Source organism: Leopardus geoffroyi, chromosome C1 (genome assembly GCF_018350155.1).
Source record: "Leopardus geoffroyi isolate Oge1 chromosome C1, O.geoffroyi_Oge1_pat1.0, whole genome shotgun sequence".
Classification (NCBI taxonomy): Eukaryota; Metazoa; Chordata; class Mammalia; order Carnivora; family Felidae; genus Leopardus; species Leopardus geoffroyi.
This window is the reverse complement of record NC_059328.1, coordinates 13,162,525-13,178,519: the sequence shown is the minus strand read 5'-3', so window position 1 is coordinate 13,178,519 and position 15,995 is coordinate 13,162,525. Positions and strand designations below refer to the sequence as shown.

The 15,995-nt window shown below is 56.8% G+C and overlaps 1 protein-coding gene and 1 long non-coding RNA gene across 4 annotated transcripts in view; one reads left to right on the top strand and one right to left on the bottom strand.

Moving 5' to 3' along the window:
• The window catches only part of IGSF21 (immunoglobin superfamily member 21), a 231,607-nt gene that overhangs the window by 74,881 nt on the left and 140,731 nt on the right, over positions 1 to 15,995 (bottom strand). For all 3 annotated transcript variants that reach the window (XM_045475840.1, XM_045475842.1, XM_045475843.1), the window contains exon 3: positions 10 to 131. In XM_045475840.1, the coding sequence (XP_045331796.1) occupies positions 10 to 131 (122 nt within the window). The remainder of the gene's footprint in view (positions 1 to 9; positions 132 to 15,995) is intronic.
• On the top strand, positions 106 to 3,693 carry LOC123597277. The gene is made up of 2 exons (XR_006712058.1): positions 106 to 1,128; positions 2,263 to 3,693. It is a non-coding gene; the product is annotated as an uncharacterized LOC123597277 (long non-coding RNA).

Genomic DNA, 15,995 nt, shown 5'->3' with positions numbered 1-15,995 from the left:
GCCCCTCACCTCACGGTGGACTGGTACACCAGGTCCTCCCTCTTGCGGTAGTTCTCCATGTACGAGTAGTTGGTGGAGAACATGGCGTCGAAGGTGAAGATCTTTTGCTTGATGGTGCCGCCGTCCGTCACCTACAAGACAGCACAGAGGCAGCTACAGGGGAGCGCTCGGCCGGCCTCACCCCTTTCCCCCAGACAGAGCGCGGATGGACGCAGGGACACTGGAGATGCAGAGCCAGGACGCCCGGCCCCCGGGGACCCTGGGCGAGGCCGCCAGGAGACACGTCACTGCCATCACCAGAACGCTCCCAGGTCATCCCCACTCTGCTGATGAGTAAGCCGAGGCTCTGGAGCAAAGTGACTTCCCAAGGTCCCACGCCGGGAAGGAGCACAGCTGGCTCTCCTCTCTGACAATAATTTCTGGTAAATTCTGTAAAGGGTAGGCACAGAATGGCAGGGGAGCCCAGGCAGCCCCCGTCTGGGGATAGGGTAGTCACAGAGGGCTTCCTAGAGGAAGGGATGTCTAAGTTGCCTTCTGAAGGGAGAACAGGAGACAGGCAGCCTGGCAAAAGGTGGGAGAGCTCTGTAAGCAGAGGAGACAGCAGGAGCAAAGGCCCTGTGGTAGGAAAGAGCAGGTATGCTCAGGGAAAGAGGATTGTGCTCGGCGTGCCCGGTAGGCAAGGGAACTCAACTGTCCCTGCAGGCAACGTGGAGGGGGTCACCTTGGATTCCATTTACAGGTTCCTTCAGGCCGTAGGGTGAGGATGATTGGAGGGGCCTGTCTGGGGGCAGGGGGCTCTTAAGAAGGCTGGAGAGAACCCACTCTACTGTCACGGGGCGGAGGGAAGAGGACAGCTTGGGGGCTCCCTCTCCTCCAGCTACCCTGGGGACGGGAGGGAGGTCACGAGGCCCCCACCTCCCCAAGCACACGGAGGCCCAGAGAAGTCAGGGGACCTCCGGAGGTGACAAGAAAGCCTATAATGGAAAACAAAGGCTGTTCCGGTGCCCAGCTGCTAGCGGCTGATTGAAAGCCGGACCCAAGCGTCCCGCGTTCCAGCTCCCCGCCCGCCGCATCCTCTCGCCTGCGCTGCCTCCAGCTAATGAAAGTGTTACTCCACAAAGCAGCAAGGTATGTGTTGTCACTGTTTCAATTATTTATCTGTTTACTCGGCTGCAGTTTTCCCTACAGTTTTCCGCCTGCGTCAGCAACTCTATTATAGACCGGGAGCTTGCAGCCTCTCGCTGCTCAGCTGGGCTCCGCGCTAACAGCCTGCGACCAGGGAGGCCTCATGCCTGGGCCTGGAGAAGTGGAATTAACTCCCCGCGGCTCTGCATGCTGGAGGCAGGGGGGGCCGGCTGGGAGGGCTTTCTCCAGGGGGCTGGGCTGGGGGGGACCCTGGAAGCTGCTTGGATCTGTAGCCTTCCTGGGAGCCCCGGCCTGGGTGCGGCTGGGCCCCTCTGGGCACATCTGGCTTGGACCACATCTGTCTGGCCCAGGTGGTGTGGTTACTGGCTTAGGGGACACAGGTTCAAGGCAAGCTGGCTAGCATTTATGGAGCGCCAGCTGTGTGCCAGGCACGGGTCACATCAGTGCGTGTCACCCCCACTCCCGCCACGGTCTGCAAGCTCATGAGGAGTCAGGAGGCCCCTGACAGTCCCGGGACCCCCAGGGAGCCCCATGGGCAGGGTCAGAGTGATGATAAGCTTCTGGAACCCAGGGTGCAGGATCAGCGTTGGGACTCCCCTCTGCAGGGTTTCTGCTTACCCCTTGCCAAGCTCAGGTCTCTCTGACTCTCCTCTGGGCTTATCTTCCTTCAGCTCATACTTTTCACTTATTTTCCCCTCTGGGGGCTGTGTGCTCCCCTCTGGGGGCTGTGTGCTCCCCTCTGAGGCTGTGTGCTCCCCGCTGGCCTCTTCCGCAGCACTGGGCCCGGCTTCCCAGAGAGGGATGGCCGAGACTGAAGGACCAGGGAGGAAGAGGAGCCAAGAACCTTCAAACCAGGACCCTCAGTGGTGGTGGGGAGGAGGGCATGATATTGCCCAACCCCCAGGGGACAGTTGGCCACGTGTGGAATCATCTTTGGTTGTCACAACCCGGCGGGGGCGCGGGTTTCGTACTGGCATCTAGCGGCAGAGAGAGGGGATGCTATAACCAGCCCACGATGAGCAGCACGGCCCCAAAGGTGATCTGGCCCCCCCCCCCCCCCCCCCCGCCCCGCCATGAGAAATGTGCCTTAAGCCCTTGCTTCCTGCCGGCACACAGGGTCCCTGCGGAGGGAACGGCAGAGACAACAGGTGGCCCGTTTTGCAGATGAAGAAACTGTGGCTTGGAGAGGAAAGGAGATTTAGCCACGGTCCCACGTGGGGCTAATGGCAGGGCTCTGGCTCCCACGGGGCGGGCCCCCAGGGGCTGAGGACAAACCAGCCCCCCCTCCCCCCCCCCCCCAGCCCCCACGACCCTCCGCTGTCAGCAGGAGGATGCCCGGAGCCCAGCGGAGGTTTGAGGAATTTTCTCCCGAAGTCATAAAAGTGGAAGGCGTCCTGCCCATTTGACTTGCAGCCTTGCCTCTTCTCTCAGGTACTGCTTTTTATCTCCTCCTAAAATGCGGCAGCCCTTATCGTCCCAATCTCGAAATTCACTCCATTTCTTTTATTATACAAAGGAGAAAAAAATCTGTCGGTAAAACTGTCTCCACAAATTTATTCGCCGGGACTGAGGGTTTTATTACTAGGAAAATACACCTGCACCCCACACGTCCACACATTCCCACACACCCCAGATAAAGCACGGAAGAATTATCTGAGTCGTAAATCACTGTTTCAGGCCGAGGGACAGGGGAGTTTCAAGGACGCACCTAGTTTTCCTTTGGTTTTATTTACATCTTTTTTTTTTTTTTTTTTCCCCTGGGGCCAAGTCTGGGGCCTTCCTGTCAGCCTAGGAGGAAATAACTGCTTCCCATTAAAGCAGCCTGGGACAGCCAGAGCCCGAGGCTTGTGATGTCCCTTCCCTGGGGCTCAGGGAAGGCTCTGGAAAGGGACTGCCTTGGAACACACCGTCAGGCCCCAGGCCATGGGCCAGTGGCTATTTGCAAGGAGGATATTCTGTGGTTCTTGGTGACAGCAGTCCCTGAGGTGAGGCTGGGTGGGGGGAGAGGGGTTATCACAGGCCATGGGTGGGCAGCGGGTGTGATGAGTGACACCTTCTCTTTAATTCTGGAAACATGTTCCAGGCCTAAGACTTTCAGGCACTGTTCCAGGCCCCGGGGGAGAGGACGAACCACATTTCAGAGGTGGCCGCAGTCCGTCTGGTGGGGATACACAGCCCACAAGGACCTGAGACAGCAGAGCCAGGGAAGGCGAGGCTGTAGCAAAGATACTTGCCAACTGTGACCTGACACCCATGGAGGGGCCAAGGATTCTTCTGGGAGGAGGGGTGATCACAGAAGGCTTCCGGGTGGAGGTGGGCCTCTTCAAAGGGTGCTTAGTCCCAGCCTGGTGCTCCCCGCTTGTGGGAGGCTTTCGGGCAAAGAAGCAAGGCTGATTTTCTCCACCCCCAGTCAAATTCTTGATTTCTGTTACTAACTTTCTGCGCCTCACCTCTTCAAGCCTCAGCTTCCTCATCTGTCAAATGGGACAATGCAACCTACCTCTGTCCCTCTCAGGAGGATTAAATGCGATGACATTTGTAACAGCACCTGGTGTGTGGTCATTTTTACGCACGCTAACACTTTTCCGGGTCATCCCTGCTTCTGGGTCCCTTCCCACCATCCAGAGCTAGGGCTGGAAGGCAGAACAGTTCTTACTGGGAAGTCAGAGGGTGTAGAATGTCAGAATGTGACAGAAGGGGGCCCGCCTGGCAAGCACGGACTGGAGACCTGGTGGGCAGGTGGGCGCGTAGAGCCGGGGCCCAGAGACTTGTCCGCACTCATGAGATCAGCCCAGAGAGAAAATGAAGGACGCTCCGAGCAAGCACCCGGAGGCAGGCTGGTCCCTGGGGCTCTGACACGCTCCTCTGGTGCCATCGTGGCTTGGGACCGTGAGATCACGGCAGGCAGAAGACGGCAAGGCTGGTGGGAGCAGACAAGGTGCTGTCCTGGAAGGCCAAGGCCCAAGCAATGTGTGCGTGTCCCCTCCCTGGAGGATGAAATGCTTGAGTGTTCATTCGCTCCTGCCACAGGTTTTCACTGAATCAGTAAAAGGTCTTTGCGTGTGAGCTACTCCTAGAACATAAACCCTACGAGGGCCAGGCCTTTATCTGTCCCGTTCGTTGCTCTGTCCCCAGAGCCCGGAACACGGTACTCGCTCAATAAATATTTGTTGGATGAATGAATGAATGGAATTGAGTCCTTACCACGTGCCAGGCACTGGGGTACCACGAAGAACAAGGAGAACACTCCTTGCCCCAGGGTGGCCCGCTGTGTCCACACCCCGATCTGACCGCGGCTGCCTGGTGGGAGCGGGCTGGTCCAGCCGGGAAGTGGCCTCGGACCGCCCACGAGGCAGCGATCCAAGGGGGACCAGCAGGAACCCGAGCTGTGGTTTCTCAGACGTCCACCTGCTACAGGAAAGCATCCTCCTTGTGCAAAGGGCCCACTTGGACCGCAGAGAGGAGGCTGTGCACACACTTCGGCAAAAGAATCCGAGTCCGAACTGGCATGTACCCGGCCTGCCTGTACTGCTCGGAAGGGACGTAGGAAGCAGAGACCCGGGTTCTGCCTCCCACAGGCTGGCCTCTGCACTGCTCCCCTCTCTGGGCCTCAGTTTCCTTAAGTGCTCAACGAGGACATGTGCCGGGTGACTTCTGAGGACCATTGCTACTCTGAATGCCCAAATGCTCTGGTGCTAGAACAGCTCGTCCTGGAGACCACAGCCACTCCTGCTCTAGCCTTGCCCTCCAGGGCTCGGCAGCCGCCCACAGGCCCCGAGGCAGCAGACCCTGTCCCAGGGCGCTGGCCGTCCCCCAAATCCGGCAAATCTGGCTTCAGCTGGGTTGGGTTGATTTTCCAGCGAAGCCACCAAAGTGTGGCAGACGGGCTCAGTCCAGCCCGTCGCACGGCCGGCCGGCTGGGATTTTTCATTTGAGAAACTAATGCCTCCAAGGACACCTCCTCACCCACGTCCCCGGGTGCCATCATCCGGAAGAGAGAGAAAAAAAAAAAAAAAAAAGAAAGAAAGAAAGGGGGGAAAAAGCTCACCTCCCCCCCCTTCTCTTTGTGTTCCACCAAACCAATTACAGGTTGGAAATAGCTGTAATAAACTTGATATCCCACTTATGGGCCAATCCCGCCGCGGCTGGAAAGTGTAATAGTGGCAGAGAGCGAAAACTGCTGGTATATTTTGCCGGAGCTGTTTAAATTGCCTGCCTACATTATCCCGGCTCCTCTTCAGCCGGGAAGGAATTTGCTCTCCTGGAAATGGAGCAGCTAAGGTCTCTGGGGCTGGGCAGCGAGGGGGGGCGGGTGTTGTCGCAAGGAAGGTTTTAATGAACTGATTAGACGTGGAAGACGGACGGTGCCTGGGCTCTCGAGATGGGCGACCCGGGTTCGAATCCCAGCCCAGGCAGCTTCCAGGCAGAGCCCTTGGTGTCCAACGGGCAAGGGCCATGCCAGCCCCGGAAGGCTCTTGTTGGGGGGAAAGGGGCATTTGGTCGGACAGCGCAGGTGGGCGGAGTGCCGCGCCCACCCTGAGCCTCCTCGGGTCTCGGGTCTGCCGTGGTCGCTGTCCCTGCCTGGCTCTGAGCCTCAGTTTCCTCATCTGTAAAACGAAAGAAAGACGGTAGCTGAACCCATGCCCCAGAGTTGTCAGAAGTACTCAAAGAAAGGGAAGAATAGATGTGAGTTTACTGCTCTGTTCCTCGTACTGTGACAGGCGATGAGCATTCTAGAAACTTCTGCCGTGAAGCCACGACCGAGAAGCCCCTTCCCGCCTCACGCTGCGGAGGGCAGGGGCACAGGGCTCCCGGCTTCTTGGTTGCCATGGTGACTGGGGTCGGTCATCTTCCCCTAGATGACCCCTGCCCACCTGCTCTCCACCGTGGGTCTGCTCTTCAAGCTCCTGGGCCTGAGAGCCGGGCCAGAGCCACCCCAGGGAGGGCCTGGGGGAGGAAAATGCTGGATTCCCAAGGACAGAAGTGGGGGGGACATCCTCGAGCCAGGCGCCACCTACCTCCCCGCATGGCCTGATTCCACCCCTGCTCTGTCTCCCTGGTGAGTCCAGGCTTCCGGCAGGGCCGGGCTCGGGGTAATTGGCTTCCCCCGTGTGGGTGGCAGATCCGGCTTTGACAGAGACAGCTGGTGTCATAAATTGCTCTGTCTCATCTGGTTACTGTGGGATGGCAGACAGCAGCTCAGGGATGGGGAGTGGGGCGGGCCGAGGGCCCGGGGGGCTGCTGAGAATGGCAGGCAGGAGCGCGGCTGCTGGCTTCGTGGGCTCCACACTCATGGACAGGTGCTCGTGCAAGCGTGAGGACGTGTGTGTGCCACTGGCGTGAGCCCAGGGCCGGGTCACGAGGGTGAGCCCCGGTGCAAATGAGGAAACCTGTGGTTTGGGGGTGGGGGTGCGTGTGCGTGTCGGCAGGGCTGAGTGTGCAAATCCGTGCGCTCTGGGGCTGCATGTAAGGACGGGCGCGTGTGCGGGCATGTGCGTGTGTGTGCTGTGTGTGCAAACGCGAGGGTCTGTGGATGTGCAAGAGTAACTGTGTGTGTGCGCGTTCAGGGTTGTGTGTGTCGGTCTGTGGGTTCGTGGAGTGTGTGCACTTGCCTGTGCACGAATGATGCCTGCACCCACAGCGTGAGAGTTTATACACCCTGTTCCCTGCCCTGGGCCACGGGGATAGGGGATGTCGGCTAGGGCGTGCGCGTGCGGCCTGTCCCTTTCTTTCTTTCTTTCTTTCTTTTAATTTTTTAATGTTTATTTTTAAGAGAGAGAGAGGGAGGGAGGGGCAGAGAGAGAGGGAGACCCAGAATCCGAAGCGGGCTCCAGGCTCCGAGCTGTCAGCACAGAGCCCGACGCGGGGCTCGAACTCACGGATGGTGAGATCACCACCTGAGACGAAGTTGGACGCTTCGCCGACTGAGCCACCCAGGCACCCCCGGCCCGTGTGTTTCTGAGAAATGCCAGCCTGGGAGGCACCAGCACGCCAGCCCGGGCCCTGGGCAATCTCCCAGCCCCGCCAGTCAGATGCAAAACCATAGGTCAGGGCCCAACCACCTGAGCCCTTCAGACTCCACCAGGCATGGGCTGCTCTCAGACTTCCTTCCTCTTCTCCTGTGTACCCCCAAACCCACACTGCGGGGCTAGTGGCCAAGAAGCTGGGGAGACCGGGAGGACGCATACAGATGCACAAAGATGCTCAAACTTCTGCGCACAGCAGAATCACCTGGCCAGGTGGGAGGAGGGTTTTAAAAATGTCAATTTCCTTGAAAGCCCACCCCAGAGGTTCAAATTCAGTGAGTCCTGGGCGGGACCTGGGTTCTGCATTTTTTTTAACAAGCCCCATTGGGTCGGTTGGGTGCAGGGGTTGGGGACCACAAGAGGGAGACTCTGCCCTAAGCCCCTGGCACCTCCCCCCACCCCCAAATAGGGCCTCTCTGCAGCTTTCCCAGGTGGCTGTCAACTACCAGACCTTGGATGTCCTGGGAGGCCCTGGCAGCAGGAGGGACCCTTGACTGCCCCTCTAGACCCTTTCTCTACAGAAGGCTAACCTGAGGTCCAACCAGGAGAGGGACATGCCCAGGGTCACACAGGGAGGAGGTGGCAGGGCCGGGGCGGGGGGAACCAGGTCCTTGGCTTTGAAGAACCCCCTCTTGGCCCTGCACACCTCTGATGCTCGCAATCCAGACCCCAGAAACCACGCGTCCCCAACTGAGTGCCGTATAGCTGTGGTACCGGGGACATTCTTGTCAATCGGGGTGTCATATCCTGCTCCCTGCCTCCTGACGATGAGCCCCAGCATTAGAGATGGCGCTGGGACGGAGGAGGGAGGAGGGATTGTCCCATCTCTCTCTCCCCGAAGGTCACTCCTCACTTCCTGCCATTAGCGTTCATTCCTCCAGCTCAAGTGACCTCAGCTTCTCATTGGTCTATTTCCTTGTTGGTTCATTCAGCGCTTCGTGGGGGTCGGGCCTGTGGCCAGATCGTGGCATCAGACAGGGTCCTGGTCCTTAAGAGCTCACAGAAAGGGCGGGGCAGGGGCATCGCAGAGAGAAACACAGGCAACCTGTGCTCACCCGGCCTTGGCCACAGCAGCCTGGAGCGCAGGGGTGAGGGGAGGGCTCGGGGCGGGCCCCGCACAAGAGGGCGCGCTGAGCGGTGCCTTGGAGGATGGGGAGAGTCTGCGGGCCAGACGAGAGGCGGAACAGTCTAGCCCTGGAGACGGCCAGGCAAAGGCACCAGAGCAGACAAGAGTGACCGAGGATGCGACCTGGGATCCGTGGGGTGCGGTGGGGGCGCAGGGACTTGGAGCCTGGTGGGGGTGGGGGCAGAAGCAGGATTGTGGAGGGTCGTGCTTCACACAGACGGAATCTGGGTTCGGCAGTCGAGCCCCTCGGTCTGAATCTCACCCAAGTCATTTCACGTCTCCCTGCCTCAGTTTTCTCTTTATCAAATGAGGATAAATAGTAGCGCCACCCTGTTGGTGGCTGGAGGACGAATTGACGTCTCTGGGTAAAGTGCTTGAAGAGTGGCTAACGTACAGTAAACGGTATAATTGTGCGTTAGCTTATCAGTGGCAAAATGCTCAGCACGGTATATTGTACATAGTAGATCTTGTTTTTGCTATGATTTCGTGGGAGGGAGACAGGGAGCCACTGAAGGCTTCAGGCAGGGGAGGGAAAGTTCCCATCAGGGTCAGAAAGCCCCTCTGGCTGCAGGGTGGACGACAGATCCAGGGGCCAGTGGGTCTGGACTTGGGAAGAGGCCTTGAGCGCAAAGAGAAGCGACCATTTCCCCCCAAGCCCCTTTTCAGGGTTACAACCAGGCTTTCGGGTCCCACAAGCCAGTGGGGCCGGCGTGTCCTGTCTGACTCCGGTGTCTGTGTATCTGTGTGGGAGGCTGTGGCCCCACCCCCCTGCCTGTGACACCCGTGTGATGTCCCCCAGGGGCCACGCTCGGCACTCGGTGCTCCCACCACCCCCGGGGCTGCCCGTCAGCGAGCACACCTGTGGGCTGATCGTGGGGACAGATGCCAGCTCGTGGTCGTCTGGCTGACCACGGCAGTCAGGAGGGCCGCCAGCCCTCAGGGAGGGGCCCCGCCGTGCCAATCCGGCCTGTGTCAGCACCATCAGCTGCCCGCGGACCGTGGACGTGGCCCATCCGCTGACTGTGCCAGCCTGCCCACCTGCTAAACAAGGGCGGAGTGTGCCAGTGAATACTGCTAGGCTGGCGAATCCTGCCCACTGCCATTCGCGCGTGGCCTTGTGGGCAGCCCAGGCCCGGTGGAGCCTGTCCTTCCGTCCGTCTGCAGCAGCCCCGTCAGCCCCAGCAGCCTGCTAGAGAGAAAGAGCACCGAGCAGGGAGCCAGGAGGCCTGGACCCCGTCCCTGCTCAGCCACTCACGGGCAGTGGATGCTGGGAAATTTGCATTCTGTCTCCGAGCCTCAGGTTGCCCATCTGTTAAATGGGGTGGAGAAGGGCTGATCTCTAAGCTCGCTTCCCGGTATTCCGTGCAGGTGGGGCTGGCAGTGGGCAAATGCTGGGTGGCAGAACCCTGCACTTCAGCGGTCACACCACAGCCGATCCAGTGGTGTTCATTTATCCCTTCCTTCAGTAAAGACTCGCCGTGTCCCCGCTATGTGCCGGAGGCTGTTTTAGGTGCAGGGGATAAAGCCGCGAACGACACCAAGTCCCTCTTCTGCTGGAATCCGCACTCCAGTAGGAGGAGACGGATAACAAATCAAACGAAGGGAGATCGAAGACACGTATCAGATTGGGATATGTGTCGTGCAGACAACGCAGGGAGAGTGACGGATGGAAGGAGTGGGGGCCGCGACAGATTAGGTGGCTGGGGCGGCCCGTTTCAGGAGCTGCCAGTGCAATGAGGAGGCAGGGTCAGTCTTGCTTCCCACGTGCTCCCTGTGAAGTCCTGTTTGTTCAAGCTTCTGGCTTCTCATTTAATCCCTACGACACCCCTCTGGGCAGTGCTGCCTGCATTTTACAGATGGGGGTACAGATCTCAGAGAGGTGAATGCATTTGCTGGCGTGCCCTCAGTCCAGACCCAGCCCGGCACCTACAACCCTCGTTTTATTGCGTCTTCACAACTGATTTTCGCTTTCCCGAAGACCAGTCTTTTTTTTTTAAGTTTATTTATTTATTTGGAAAGATAGAGAGTGCGAGCGTGTGTGCGTGTGTGCACGCAAGTTAGGGAGGGGCAGAGAGAGAGGGAGAGAGAGAGCATCCCAAGCAGGCTCCGCACTGTCGGCGTAGAGCCCGACGTGGGGCTCGATCCCGCAAACCGTGAGGTCACGACCTGAGCCGAGACCAAGAGTCGGATGCTTAACCGATTGAGCCGTCCGGGCTCCCTCAAAACCAGTCTTAATGTTTGCAAAAGGCTGAGTGACCTTATACAGATCGCTGGTGTCCCACTCCCTGGCTTTGTCCTAGGGCTTCATGTCTTATCCCCTCTAGTGTTGGATCGTGAACATTTCAAACATACAGAGGAGCATAAAGAATTTCAAAGTCAACAGCCATACACCTGCTACCTAGCTTCCACAAGGGCCGTCTGGCCACACCAGTTCATCACACGCTGCTCCTTCTCCTCCTCCCTCCCCATCCACCTGCCTGTGTTCCTGCCGGGCATCCGAACATCGAGGACAGCAGTGCTCTCTACCCCTAAATGCTCCGGCACACACATCGTTAAGAGTTCAATGTTTACGTACGGTTCTCTCTTTGGAGGTTTCAAACTTGCGTGCAACAAAACGCACAAATCTCAACGATAAGCGGCATACATCTAGGTAACGCAAACCCCTCTCACGATGTCGAACGCCACCATCATTCCAGAAAGTTCTTTCTTCCCCTGCCCCGCCAGTCCTCTCCCCTAGAAGGCGACCGTGATTCCGAGATTTCTCACCCCATGTATCCCTGTTCTAGTATTTCATAGAATGGGATTACGGCACGCGGTTTTTAGCGACAGCTCTTGGTTCCCGGCATATTTCTGAGATCGAGTCATGTTACTGCGTGCACTCATAGTCCGTTCCTTTTTCCTTGTTTTAAAATTTTTTAATGTTTATTTTTGAGAGAGAGAGAGAGAGAGAGAGAGAGAGACAGAGTGTGACTGGGAAGGGGCAGAAGGAGGGAGACACAGAATCCGAAGCGGGCTCCAGGCTCGAGCTCACAAACCGCGAGATCGTGACCTAAGATGCTTAACCGACTGAGCCACCCAGGCGCCCCACAGTCCGTTCCTTTTTATCACAAGTAGTATTCCGCTGGAAGAAGACACCCCCATTTGTGGTCTCTTGTCAGCAGACATCGGCAGTTTCCAGCCCAGCTCTACCAAGCTTACAGCATCCGCATTTGCGGCTTTTTAATGGACCTATGCGTGTATTTCACCTGCTACTGCTTTGCTGGCCAAAGGGTCAATTTGATTCAACAAGCGTTGCCTGAGAACCTACTATGTGTTAGCCCCCCGCTCCCCGCCCCGAGAACCTACTAAGTGTCAGTGACCCCAGCCTGGGCAGGGGTCTTGGGCTCTGAAAGCTCTAAGCAGGCACAGAACGTCAGGATGAATGGGACCCAGTGCAACAAAGACCCTGGAAGGTGCTTCCTCTTGGCCCAAAACGCAACCGGAAGCCGGCGGGCAAGGAAGCCTAGTGATGCCACTGGTCTTTTGTGCCTCTGGGCACAAAGAAGGATGGAAAAAGAGGAGGTGAGTCCGGGAAGATGTCCACAGAGGGACAGATGGCATGGATGTCAGTCTAGGGATCCAGCAGGCTGAGCCCGAGTGGCTGCCTCGCTTGGGGGTTTCCATGAGATGCTGCACCTTATCTGGCTGTCTCCCAGCCGGGTAGAGCAGGGTCCCTGTCCCCTCCGCTCCCCTCATTGGACGGCTGCTGATGAGCACACGGAAAACAGCACTGTCAGAGAGATTCCCATAGACTGTCACGTTTCTTCTCAGGGCTGCCTCACGTCTGATCACCGAGCTGCACCCAGCGGAAAGACGGGGCTGGGCCCTTCCCCGCTTTTGCATCCCAGCCGGGCCCTGTGAGGTGGGGAGGCAGGGGAGCTGAGAAAGGAAGGCTGGCTCTCCACTCCCTTGGCTTGGGGCTTGGAGACTCTGAGCCCCAAAGCAGAGCCCTGGGTGGACATTTCTCCCCATAACCGCTCCCGGGATAGTCTTCTGGTTTTCCATGGGAGAGGCTGCCCACCGTGGGGTCAGCCCCACTGTGTGCCGTCCATGTTCTCACCACACAGGGCCCTGTCTTAGACGGCCTCGTGCTCGGCTTAATGCTCTGCTGTTGCCTCCTTGAAATTTGAAATTTGTAACCATTTTTGAGGGAAGGACCCCACATCTTCCTTTCGTACCAGGCCGTGCCAATTAGCTAGTCAAGCCTATGTCCAAGCGAGCAAGAGTCTTCTGGGCCTTCCCTTGGCCCGATTCCTTAAACTAGACCAGGACTCCGCAAATCTTCCGTACTCGTAGATATTCTAGAATTTTCAGGCTCTACAGTCTCCGTCACAACCAATCAACTCTGCAGTTATGGCAGGAAAGCAGCCACAGACCATCTATAAACAGATGAACGGCCGTGGCTACGTTCCAACAAAACCTTATTTGTAAAAACAGATAGATGGTGGGCTGGATTTGGCCTGTAGGTCATCGGTAGCCGAGCCCTGGTCTAGATTGTGAGCCTCTCCTCTCCTTGTCTGCCTGTCTGATTCTGGCTCATTCTTTTTTTTTTTTTTTAATTTTTTTTTTTTTTTTAATTTTTTTTTTCAACGTTTATTTATTTTGGGGACAGAGAGGGACAGAGCATGAACGGGGGAGGGGCAGAGAGAGAGGGAGACACAGAATCGGAAACAGGCTCCAGGCTCTGAGCCATCAGCCCAGAGCCCGACGCGGGGCTCGAACTCACGGACCGCGAGATCGTGACCTGGCTGAAGTCGGCCGCTTAACCGACTGCGCCACCCAGGCGCCCCTTTTCTAATTTTTTTTAACGTTTATTTATTTTTGAGACAGAGAGAGACAGAGCATGAACGGGGGAGGGTCAGAGAGAGGGAGACACAGAATCTGAAACAGGCTCCAGGCTCTGAGCCGTCAGCACAGAGCCTGACGCGGGGCTCGGACTCGGACCGCGAGATCATGACCTGAGCCGAAGTCGGCCGCCCAACTGACTGAGCCACCCAGGCGCCCCAGATTCTGGCTCATTCTTTATGACTCCACTCAGAAGCTTTCCCTAAGGTCTTCGGGGATTATTCAGCAATCCCTCCCACCCCTACCGCCACCAGCACCTGTACATATCTATTTACTGAGCCTGAGCTAAGAAACAAGCTCCGTGCTAAGCACGGGGGCCATCGTGGTGAGCAAGGAAGCATAGCCTCAGCCTTCACGGAGCTTTGTGGTAAACGCCTGGGGAGTCCTGCCGAAGGGCGGGGCTGGGACCAATTTGTTCAATACCGTGTATCTCCAATCTCAGCAGAATAATGTGTTAGCAACAGGAGTGAACCGATACCCAAATGCATGGCCAAATGCTTACAATTCTTTCCTTTGAGTTGGACCGCTTGAGCCCCTGGATCATCTCTGAGAGGGACCTAGTTGATGTCTTTACCAGAGAGGTTGAGCAGCTTGCCCCAAGACACACAGCAGCAGGCTAGCGACAGAGGTGGGATTCAGACTCTTAGGTCAGGACCGTTTCAACCATCGTCAGGGGCTGGACTTAGGCACTGGTTTCCTAACAGAGCCAGGAGGGCCACACGGGCAGCTATTATCTCCGGTCTCAAGGAAGGACATTCCTCTCCCCACTGGGTGAGCAGGAGGGCTGGATTATTTCCTCTGAGGGAAAGAAAATTGAAGTCTGGTGCTGGGTCTTTATTACAAGGAAACTGTCCAATAAAAATCACCCAGTATATTAAAAAGAAAAATCTTTACCTGGTGTTGAATGAACACTTGGTGTTATTACATCCCCCCAAAATCCCATTTGCTTTTCATTATAGGTCTGGTTGTGTTTTGTTTTCTGGTCCCCAGAGAGCAAGGATTTCACCGGCCGGGTGATTAAAAAGAGGAAAAAAAAGGGGCGCCTGGGTGGCGCAGTCGGTTAAGCGTCCGACTTCAGCCAGGTCACGATCTCGCGGTCCGGGAGTTCGAGCCCCGCGTCAGGCTCCGGGCTGATGGCTCAGAGCCTGGAGCCTGTTTCCGATTCTGTGTCTCCCTCTCTCTCTGCCCCTCCCCCGTTCATGCTCTGTCTCTCTCTGTCCCAAAAATAAATAAACGTTGAAAAAAAAAAATTAAAAAAAAAAAAAAAAAGAGGAAAAAAAAAAAAAAAAAGGAAGTGGGCTTTGGAGTCAGACCATCTTGGGTCCAAATCCCAGCTTGACCATAGAGTCACTGAGAAACTTAGATCGTTCATTAACTTCTGTGAGCCTCAGTCTTCCTGTCTATAAAATGGGGATATCGCTCCCTTTTTCCCAGGATTGAGGCAAGGAGGAAAGGGTGATGTAATCGATAGTTGCCACGCTGCGCCAAGCATCTTATACAGGAGACGGGGCCCCTGATCTCAGGGAACGTACATTGTACTGAGACACCAATCGTGCCCACAGACATCAGAAAATCAAAAGAGGAAGGGGCGACCGGGTGGCTCAGTCGGTTAAGCATCCGAGTCTTGATTTCAGCTCAGGTCACCATCTCCCGGTTCTTGATTTCGAGCCCTGTATCGGGCTCTGCACTGACAGTGGGGAGCCTGCCTGGGATTCTCTCTTGCTCCCCTTGTCTTTGTGCCCCTCCCGCGCTCTCTCTCTCTCTCTCTCAAAATAAATAAACTTAAAAAAAAGAAAGTCAAAAGAGCAAGATGATTTTGAGTGATGCTCGTGGCTACGAAGCAAACCAGCCCCAGCGAGGGGCCAGAAGGTGACCTGCGGATTCCGTAAAGGCCAGAGGCAGCTTCTCTAAAAGCTGAGTGATAAGAGGGAGACAGCCTTGGAGAGGCCAGGGAGCAGAGAACGCCACGCAGGGGCCAGAGCAAATGTAAAGGCCCTGGGATGGATCAAGCTTGCTCTACGAGGGAAGAGAAAGGCAAATGGAGGGTGGAAATGGGGTGAGTAAGGTGGAGAGCGGTGGACCCTCTTCTGTTCAGGGAGCTACCTGAGGCCAGATCACATAAGACCTAACAAGCTGGTGTGAGGAGGTTGAATGGTTTTCCTGCTGTAATGGGAAGACACAGGAGGGCCTTAAGCAGGGGAGTAATCCGACCTGATCTACAAATTTAAAAGATCCCCCCGGGCTGCTGGTGGAGAAGGGACCGTGGGGCCTGGGGATGACGCAGATAGCAGGTGCCATCTGAGGACGGATCGGACAGAGGCCCTTGATCCATTCCTTTGGTGGTGTCGTTTTTTCCTGCATATTCCTGCCGTCTGAGAAGTTTCAATGTACACCTGAGGGCCGAATGGAGAAGGTCCTGAGGATCTTCGGACCTGGGGTAGTTTGGGATGAAAGTGCCTATTTTGTCCATTGGCAAGACTCAGAAGCTCGGGAAGGCCCCTCCCCGACTCCAGGCAGCCAGGCTCCCCGGCAAGAGATCCAATTTCTTCCGAATCACACATTCCGACACCAGAAAATGCAAGAAGCCACTGGCGTGGTCACACAGGCAATGGACCAAGCAGCCTCAGTGTCACGATGACACGACAGCGATAATGACAAGGGCTGAGACGCGCTGCGGCCCACGAGCTTACTCGGCGCCAGGCACGGTGCTCAGTGCCTAAGTCACTTGCTCAGCAGGTCCCCCTCTTCCCACCTTGCAGATGGGGAAACTGAGGCCTCAAGAGGTGAAGTGACTGGCCCAAGGTCATGCAGCA